This window comes from Helianthus annuus, chromosome 8, assembly GCF_002127325.2.
Source record: "Helianthus annuus cultivar XRQ/B chromosome 8, HanXRQr2.0-SUNRISE, whole genome shotgun sequence".
Lineage (NCBI taxonomy): Eukaryota > Viridiplantae > Streptophyta > Magnoliopsida > Asterales > Asteraceae > Helianthus > Helianthus annuus.
Genome location: NC_035440.2, coordinates 131,446,206 through 131,455,589, shown reverse-complemented (window position 1 = coordinate 131,455,589; position 9,384 = coordinate 131,446,206). Strand labels below are relative to the sequence as shown.

Here is a 9,384-nt window from a genome sequence, read left to right as displayed (position 1 = left end):
TTTAGGCCATTTTACAAGTTTTGTCCTTTATGTTTAAATTTGACGAGTTTTGTCCTTTATGTTTAAAAATCAAGCACGTTTTACCCTTTGGGCCTTGAAAATCAAGCACGCTTTGTCCTTTATGTTTAAAAATCAAGCACGTTTTGTCCTTTATGTTTAAAAAATCAAGCACGTTTTGTCCTTAAAAATCAAGCACGTTTTGCCCTTTGGGCCTTAAAAATCAAGCACGCTTTGTCCTTTATGTTTAAAAATCAAGCACGTTTTGTCCTTTATGTTTAAAAAATCAAGCACGTTTTGTCCTTAAAAATCAAGCACGTTTTGCCCCAAAGGGTAAAACGTGCTTGATTTTCAAACATAAAGGACAAAACTCGTCAAATTTAAACATAAAGGACAAAACTTGCAAAATGGCCTAAAGATAAAGGACAAAACTTGCAATTCACTCATATATATATATACATATATAATTAACTATTAATTATTGCTGAATATAACTATAATTATTAATTAATATATAACATATGGATATTGATCTAATTCGCATGGGTTTAATTAATTCTAATATTATAAATTATTGTTGAATATAAATATAAATTATTGCTGAATATAGCTATAGAAGGTTGGAGAATTAACGAAAATATACTTTTGAATTTAAATTAATTTTATAAAGTTACTAAATTCTATTTAACTTATGGTGGTAATCTATTTACGATCAATCATATATATAAGCTATTGAGTTTACATTTGATCAGTGGAATAAATTATGGGATGAGTTTAGTTTTTTAGTTATTAACAATAACAAATATATAATTTAAAGTTATAATTAATGGAATCCCCCTCACAATGCGGCAGGAATTCAACTTCGATCAGTATCAGTTTGATTCGTTACGATACCGTCATTTGATATAGCAACCTAAAGAAAAATCAAATGGAATAAAATCCTTAAATATTAGTATAAAAATCTTGAGATAACTTAAAAAAATAAATTATACTATTCTTTGAACAAAAAACAAAACATGATATCAAAGTGAAACTCATTAATGAAATATATGCTCTAGCTAATATAAAAATTTAGGCGTACTAGAAGATTTATCATGTGTAGCTTTCCATTTCAAATTATTCATAATTCAAGTTGTCTAAATTGTAAGTTTTAACTTATGTGTATATTGATAAATAACAATAATTATCTATGATATATTAGCATATTAAATTGTGTTAATTTATTTGATTTTCTTCAAATTTTAAAGAAAGTGACATTTTTCTGATTAGGGGTGATCTTAAACAATTTTTTATGGTATTTATCATCTTTATTTACGTGAGATATTTTCTTTAATCAATCCGTGTAACACACGGGATCCACAACCTAGTATATAATATAATATATATACATAAGTATGAGATCAGGAGAAAACGCCCTAAAGTGTGAGAACGGTGAGAATGGATCCTGGCCCAACACGTGGCAGGGGGCGCTAAATGATATGCAGGGGTATGATTGTCCTTTTTTACGTTTCCTCCTTATTCGCATTATAAATCTGTTTCAGATTAAAACTCCAAAGATTTCGTATTAGTTGTTACCTCATTTCGAACCTTTCTCAAATCTATGACGTCTAATGTGGATTCTGTTCGACAAAGTAACCTTTGATGACGTTTTATATTTTTTTTCTCCAGCAAATCATGTAACACATATACAAAGATATGACGTTTTATTCTTTTATAATAATAAAACTTTAGTATGCACATGTGAGTGTGTAAGGAATATGCATCTTCAATTTTAATTCATATTCAAAAAAGTAAATCGATTGTTTAAGTCGGCAATACATTAGGCGGTTAAGTTTTTATAAATAGAGGTGGAACTTCACTAGTAAAAATCACATCTTAGACTTCTCATTTTCTACCCACTAAGACCCCCCCGTAACGGGGCGTTTTTTTTAAAAAAATTTGAAAAAAAACGCTGCATAACGCCGGATTCGCCATTACACGGGGCGTTTTCCGGCGTTTTTTTTGAAAAAAATTTGTTTTGGCGTGATTTTTAAAACGCTCGAGAATGTGGAACGGACGAATCAAACGGCTAGTTGCTAACGGCTAGTTTTTTTTTTTTTTTTTTTTATTTCCCCCTATATATATATATATATACCCTCAAACATTTTCAACTCAAATAATCACAAAAACTCTCTAAAAAATACAAGAATTTTATAAAAACTTGATGGATTCTCCTAGTTCTTCCTCCATGCTAAACTATTGCTATCACGAGTTTTTTGCGGATGGCGATGGTTCAACCGATGAGGAGGTTGAGCAAGAGGCGGTTACGGGTGCTTGTAAACTAGCGATGAGATATGCCGAGCATTGTCGTCGCCCACAAGCCAAAAAAGGTAAAAGAGGTTATATTGAACGAGACCGACGCGGGGCACACGATCGTTTGATGAAGGATTATTTTGACGAGGAGCCGACATATTCGAACGAAATGTTTAGACGTCGTTTCCGAATGAGTAAGCGGTTATTTCTACGTATAGTCCACGACTTGGAAGCCAACTACGATTTTTTTAAACAAAAAGCGGATGCGAGAGGGGAACTTGGATTTACCGGTATCCAAAAGTGTACCTCGGCGTTACGAATCCTTGCTTATGGAAACACTACCGACATCAATGACGAGTATCTAAAAATGGGGGAGAAAACAACGAGAGATAGCTTGGAGCATTTTTGTCGCGGTAAAATTCCTATACTTTACACTTTTATTTTTTTGTCTATGTTTACAATTTCTTTAATTTTTTTTTGTGACTATTTTTTTTTTTATAAAGGTATAATTGATGTGTACGGTGCGCGTTATCTTAGAACGCCTACATGGGAGGACCTTCAAAAGATCTACGAGGTACATAATGCCGAGCATGGTTTGCCTGGTATGATCGGGAGCATAGATTGCATGCATTGGCGTTGGGATAACTGCCCGACTGCATGGCGAGGCCAACACACACGTGGTGACCAAAAAGGACCCACTATTATTCTTCAGGCGGTTGCTTCACAGGACCTTTGGGTTTGGTCTGCTTACTTTGGCGTGGTCGGGTCATGCAATGATATCAACGTTTTTGAACAATCTCCGCTGTTAGAGGAGTGGATTTCTGGCAAAGCTCCTAAAGCGTCGTTTTACGCAAATGGAAACTATTACCCTCATGGATATTACTTGAGCGACGGAATATATCCTAGGTATTCGATTTTCGTGAAAACGTATAGTGATCCTTTTGATGAAAAAAGAGCATATTTTAAAAAGGTTCAAGAGTCTTCACGAAAAGACATTGAGAGATGCTTTGGGGTTCTTAAACAACGCTGGCATTATTTGAGAAATCCTTGTCGTGCATGGAGCAAGCAAAAAATGAGAGATGCTATGTACGCGTGTATAATCATGCACAACATGATTTTGGAAGACGAAGGAAAGGCAATATGCCAGAATTATGTGCCAGAAGCCGTTCAAGAAGAGCATCCGCAGGCGTCAATGGAAGAAAGAGTGAATAACGCGCGAGAGTTGCGTTACGAACCGTACCATTCCCAGTTAATGGTTGATTTACTACACCACGCATGGTCGGTTCGGTATGTTCCACCGGAGGGAGAGGAAGAAACGGAGGACGAGGGTGAAGAAAGCGAAGATGAAAACTAGTCTTTTTTTTTATATTCGGATTTTAATTTTTTTATTTGTAGTATTTTTTTTATTTAATCGGATTTTATGTTTTTTATTTCTAGTATTGTATTTTTTTATTTAATAAAGTATTTAAAGTTTAAAAAAATAATTGGGAAATGATTGCATGGGCATTATCTGAATAATGCCCCACTACACCATTTTATGGTATAATGCCCCTTGCTGACTGGGCTGCCACATGGCGCAAAACGCCCCATGGTGGGGGCATTATAATGTTACACCATTACGCATGGTCTAAGATATGTAGCTTAATCATTTTATAAATATAATTCTTTAATATAATATTAGTTGTAGGTATACTATTTAGAGTAGGGTTTAGAGTCATAGGGTAGGTATTAAGTGATCTAAACCTAATTTAGGTACGGATTTATTATCTATACTTAAACTAGGTAGGGTTATTCAAATCTTAGGCTATAGGGTGTATTTATGACTATCATGACCCTTCACGTCAATGTCATGTCACCCACCTCTAATCTACAATCTAAAATCAATACACTAAAGGTGTGGTTGGGGGAGGTTCATTTGAGAAGAAAATTAAATTGAGAAGAAAAAGAACAAATGGTACAATTATAAAACATTAAATAGTTTTCTCTCATCTCATTTATTATTCTTTTTGACTAATTAATTAGTCATAAAGATTATCATCCTCCACACTAAAATTTTTGCCTAGACACATCAAAATTTATCCTACACGTTTTTGAAATTTATCCTACACATATTGAAATTTATCCTACACAACTCATAATTCATCCTACACACCTCATAATTTATCCTACACCTTAAATTAATTTTTTTCTTCTTTGAAAAGATATATATATTTTTTTGAAAATAAGTTACAAATTTAATTTAGTTAGCTATTAAAAAGGAAGACTAACAATTAATGATCTATCTAATTTTACCAATATACCCTTACACCCATATTAAATACAAAAATTAAATGAAGTAAAATAAAGCATTTTTATTGGTTGAAATTTGTTCTTTTTTATTGTTACAAAAAATTTCTTCTCATTTGAACCCTCCACAGGTGTAGTTATGACCTAAACCACTATCCCTTTATTATTTAATTTATCTTTGTTTAAAGAAAAAGAAAGTGATTTGCTGAAAAATAGAAAAGAGGCTCATGGTTGCCATGATTTAATCTATGCAAACCATGGTGGATCATGCAACGGGGTAGCGTAGCCTTTCATTCATGTTCCTACGTGATGAATCATGTGTCAACCATGATCCCCACAACCTTTGGCCTTACCATGATAGCTAGTACCCCCACTCCTTATATAACTAGTATCTAAGATTGTTTTGGTGTTATTCAGCTAACAAAATTTTGATAGATTATTAAAAAGGGTGCTACTTTCTACACCCCCTATCTACTTTTTTCACCCCCCTCCTCTCACATACTTACAGGTGGGGCCTGCGTGGGACCGACAGTTTTCCTCTCACAAGGGGGGGTATAATCAGGAAGAGGGGGGGTGTGTATAGAATTAGCCATTAAAAACATCCCAAGGTCCAAGGTGGGTCCCTTCGAACTGCCCTTTTTACTAGTTTTGGGTATAGATGACACGTGTAATAATTCATTTTCCAATAACGTACTATTATATGTTATCAGGCACATGTGATACATTGGAAATACTGAGATGGACTATGTGTTCGGCGACCTGGAAATGTGTCCCATGTTTTATGTGCTCATGGTTGTGTTGGAAATACTGGGACAGGTTATGTGGGCACGGCGGCCTGGCAACACATTCCATGTCTTATGTGTTATGGTTGCATTTTTAATACTGGGACTGGCTGCGTGCCCGATGGCCTGTCAATGTATTCCATGTATTATGTGCTCGTTGTTGTGTTGGAAATACCGGGATAGATTACGTGTCCGACGGCCTAGCAACACAATCCTTTGTAATGATCGTTTTGTAATAGTGTTAATATAAAATAATCAATGAAAGAAACGTTTTTGTAATAAAGTTGTTCATGAACTCACTAATGTAAGCTGACGTAAAATGTTTTAAAACATGTCGCAGGGTTACGTTTGTAACATGATTGACTGGGTGTGTTCCGTATTTGGTCCACAACATGTTAAAACTAATTAATCGAATTTGTTGGGATTTTTTTAGGGAGATATCTTGAAGGAGATAGTTTGAAGAATAAGATGCAAGGTGGGAAATAATTCGGATCTGGTTCTTTGGTTTTGGTAACCCTTTTGGTGGTAGTTTGAAACTGATTCTTTGGTTCTTTGGTGACCCTTTGGTGAAAGAAAAAAAAAGTTTCAAGATTCAATGGCAGAAATTAACAAGATTCTTGGTGTAATTTTGAATAAAACCACTGGTTGTGAAATTAGGGTTCCAAGTGAAGGGATTGCGTTCGAGTTGAGGGGAAGAGAGAGAAAGGTTTAATTACTGGATGAAAGGACTCATTATAATGGATTCATCGAAGATTTGAAGCGATTTTTGTGGGATTTTTTGTTAAATCTTTATTTTTGTTAATGGCTTCTGGGTTTTTTTGGATATGATTTTTTGATGTTCTGGGTATAATGGTGTTGAAACAAGTTTGATGTTTGAGGGTTTGATCTTGGTTCACCTGAAATGGAGTATTGATCATGTTGGTGGGTCGGGTTCTAGTTAATGGTGGGTTTTTTTGGGTATGAGGGTATATTAGACATTTCACTTATCAACTAACAGTCAACGAACCAATTCTGTTAGCAGGGACCGTATTGATCCAAATCAACAACCACAAGGACTTGATTGCTTAATTTTTCCAAATAGGGACTCAACGTTTCATTGGGTGTTAACCACATGCACTAAAATTGTAGTTTACTCTAATGTGATTTAATCATCCCACAATCCATCTTGTGGTACTACACTTCTTTCTTAGTGATCTTGGGTCTAAGTGCACACCGCACATGTTAGTGATGCTAAAGTGCCATGCTGAGGGATTATACCTAGAAGAAAATGCATGAAGCCGAAATCATCTTGAAAACATTCAGAAATTGTTTGAAATTAAATGGAAAATGTATTATGTGGCTAATGTAAGTGTACGCGGGTGGAACAGTAAGTCTATGGTAGTGGCGTCGTAAGGCTAATGTGCCTCTAAAACATCCTAGGAGATAAACCTTGGGTTTTCGTCCAAATAGTTTCCAACGACGGTTATAATCACAATCATTAATCAATGTTTGTAGTCCGTGTTGTAAAAACCGCGACTAGTCAGCGATTAATAGCTAGTCAGCCAGTAACTGAGTAATTTTTCGTTAATCAGTCCATTAATCGCTACTCGGCTCTAGTCGGGCCTAGTCGGCTCTAGTCAGGCCTAGTCGGGCCTAGTCGTACGGCCAAAAATCGGCGATTCCGGCTAGATTCCGGCAAAACCTGTATATTCCGGCCAAAACCTCTAAATTCTTACCAGTTTCCAACCAAATCATGAGAATTCAATTCCAACAATTAATCTTGCATACTTAAAATAAATGAGTTGAGTAAGAGTTAAAACCTAGCTACTTAAAATATTCACATATAAAAATGTGTATATGTATACATAAAATTGAAAAATATATATAAAAAACCCGATACGATTAATCCCAAGTAATCTCGAGTAGTCACTAGTCCTCATCTCACCGGCCGACTAACGACTAACGAGTTCTCCAACCTAGTTTATAGCAAAATCCTCCAAGGTTACTAAAATAAAGCTTTGATCACTGATTGCAACACAATATTTCAAGTTCTCATTTCTAAATTTCCAAACCGACTTCAAGTCTTGCAAAACTTAGACATGGATAGATTTTTGGTTACATGACAATAGTATTCCTCCCAAGTTCTTTTGTTTTAAGATTTAAGTACTCAAATTGTGGTTTCTGGGCGTATTTATATTGTGGGGAATACTCGAGAGATCTCTTGGAACTGGAATCAAGTTCCTTCTTCGGCCGAGGAGTTGGTAGACAAACAAACTTTGGAAACAGCTATGAACGTTTCTTTGTCCGAGTGTCAGGATGGTTGGGAGTGGGACGATGGTAGGGATGGGAATTTTGAAGTGTCCTCGGTTAAAAGATGGATGCGTGGATCGACGAAGGGGTAGATCGGTCTAGCTTTATGTGGAGTAAGTTGGTGCCAAATAAGTGCAACATTTTCATGTGGCGGGCGTTTTTGGATCGGCTTCTTACTAGGATGGCGTTATCAAGACGAAATATTATGGTTGATAAACTTTTTTGTGTATGGTGCGAGACCAGTGATGAATCAATAGAACACGTTCGCACAGGTTGTCGGGTTTCAGCTGGAATTAGGAATGCTATTACTAATTGGTGCTGGATACCAGGTATGTTCGTCTTCCATGTTAAGGATTTAGTGGAGTTTCACGAGCACTGCGGTGTGTCTGGTATATACAAGACGGTTATTCATGGGATTATTATTATTATTGCGTGCTGGAGGATGTGGAAGGCGAGGAACGATAAAGTTTTTGCTAATAAAGATACTAGTGTCGCAGAGACGGAAGCGGATATCAAGTCTTTGGGTTTTTTGTGGTATAAGCATAGATTAAAACAAGGAGTGGTAGATTGGGATAGATGGATTAAATTTAATCTGATGTAATTAAATTATCTTTTGTGGTTTTCGGTTTGCTTTCTCCGTCTTGGTGATAGCTTGCCTTGTGTTGGTGGTTTAATAAAAGTTAATTTTCAAAAAAAAAAAAAGAATTAACTACTCAAATATAGGAAAAAAGAAGTCTTGAGTATACAAAAGTTGATTTCGATAAAAACAACTTAGAGGGTGTTTGGGATTACGTTTTGAAGTGATTATTTGATTATTGCGTTTGTAAAACATAAATAATCTAAAAAAGTGTTTGGATGAAAAAGTGGTTCTCTGCCTCCAAAACGCAGTTTTGGAGAAGCATGTACCTACATGTTTTTTCAAAACGCAGTTTTGAAAACGCAAAATCTATTTTGAAAATGCAACACCAAACGCCCCTTAATTCAATGACTTGGTATAATAAAAGTGTTGGTGCTCTGAATGTCTGCTGACTATGTCTTATTGAGTCTTATGTCTAGTTAGGTTAAACTAGGGCACAATAGTGATTAGATTAGGGTTTGTATAGGTTTTAGGAGAGCAGTCCGTTTGAAAGACACCCTGACCGTTTGAACTAGTGCTGATCGTTTGAACATGTCTGGTCGTTTGAGGAGTGTCCGTTTGAACAAGACATGTCACATTCAAACGGAAGGGCCTGTGTCTATAAATAGGTGTTCATTTCAAACGGTCAGGTATGCATGCATGTGTGTGTTTGTGAGCGAAGGTGCTGCCGGATTTTTGTCAAATTCATTGTAAAGGCTCGCAATCAGTAATAGAAAGAAAAATTGAAAGGAACAAGCTGTTTTGAATTGGTTTACTTTGATTCCGCCTCTGTAAACTAAGATGAACTACCTTAACTGACATTTAAAGTCACCGGATCGGTCCAACAAGTGGTATCAGAGCTCAGGACGAGGAGTTCATACCAAATTCAGCTTGAAATCACCGGATTATCTCACTTCTACCTTTCTTTTCTGATTTGAACTAGTTGTCATAGTTAAAATGGCTTGAAACGTTCACATATCAAACGAAATACACTATTAACGAATCCTTGAAAGTTTGGAATCAAAATTCGACATAAAATTAGTAAAAATGGACTAAAATAAGGTTCCGTTTGAACGAAGAATGCATTTCGTTTGAAACAATCGTTTGAAATTGAACCTTTTC

The 9,384-nt window shown here is 35.6% G+C and overlaps 2 protein-coding genes across 2 annotated transcripts; both read left to right on the top strand.

Annotated features, from left to right (window-relative positions):
• The first annotated feature begins 2,083 nt into the window (after positions 1 to 2,083).
• On the top strand, positions 2,084 to 3,719 carry LOC110873768 (protein ALP1-like). Its single transcript, XM_022122757.2, has 2 exons — positions 2,084 to 2,702; positions 2,793 to 3,719. Exons 1-2 carry the CDS (start codon positions 2,201 to 2,203, stop codon positions 3,641 to 3,643), a joined length of 1,353 nt encoding a protein of 450 aa, XP_021978449.1. The 5' UTR covers positions 2,084 to 2,200; the 3' UTR covers positions 3,644 to 3,719.
• A 3,991-nt stretch (positions 3,720 to 7,710) lies between these two features.
• On the top strand, positions 7,711 to 8,247 carry LOC110870600. Its single transcript, XM_022119785.1, has one exon. The coding sequence runs from the start codon at positions 7,711 to 7,713 to the stop codon at positions 8,245 to 8,247; it is 537 nt and encodes a 178-aa protein (XP_021975477.1).
• Positions 8,248 to 9,384: the final 1,137 nt, after the last annotated feature.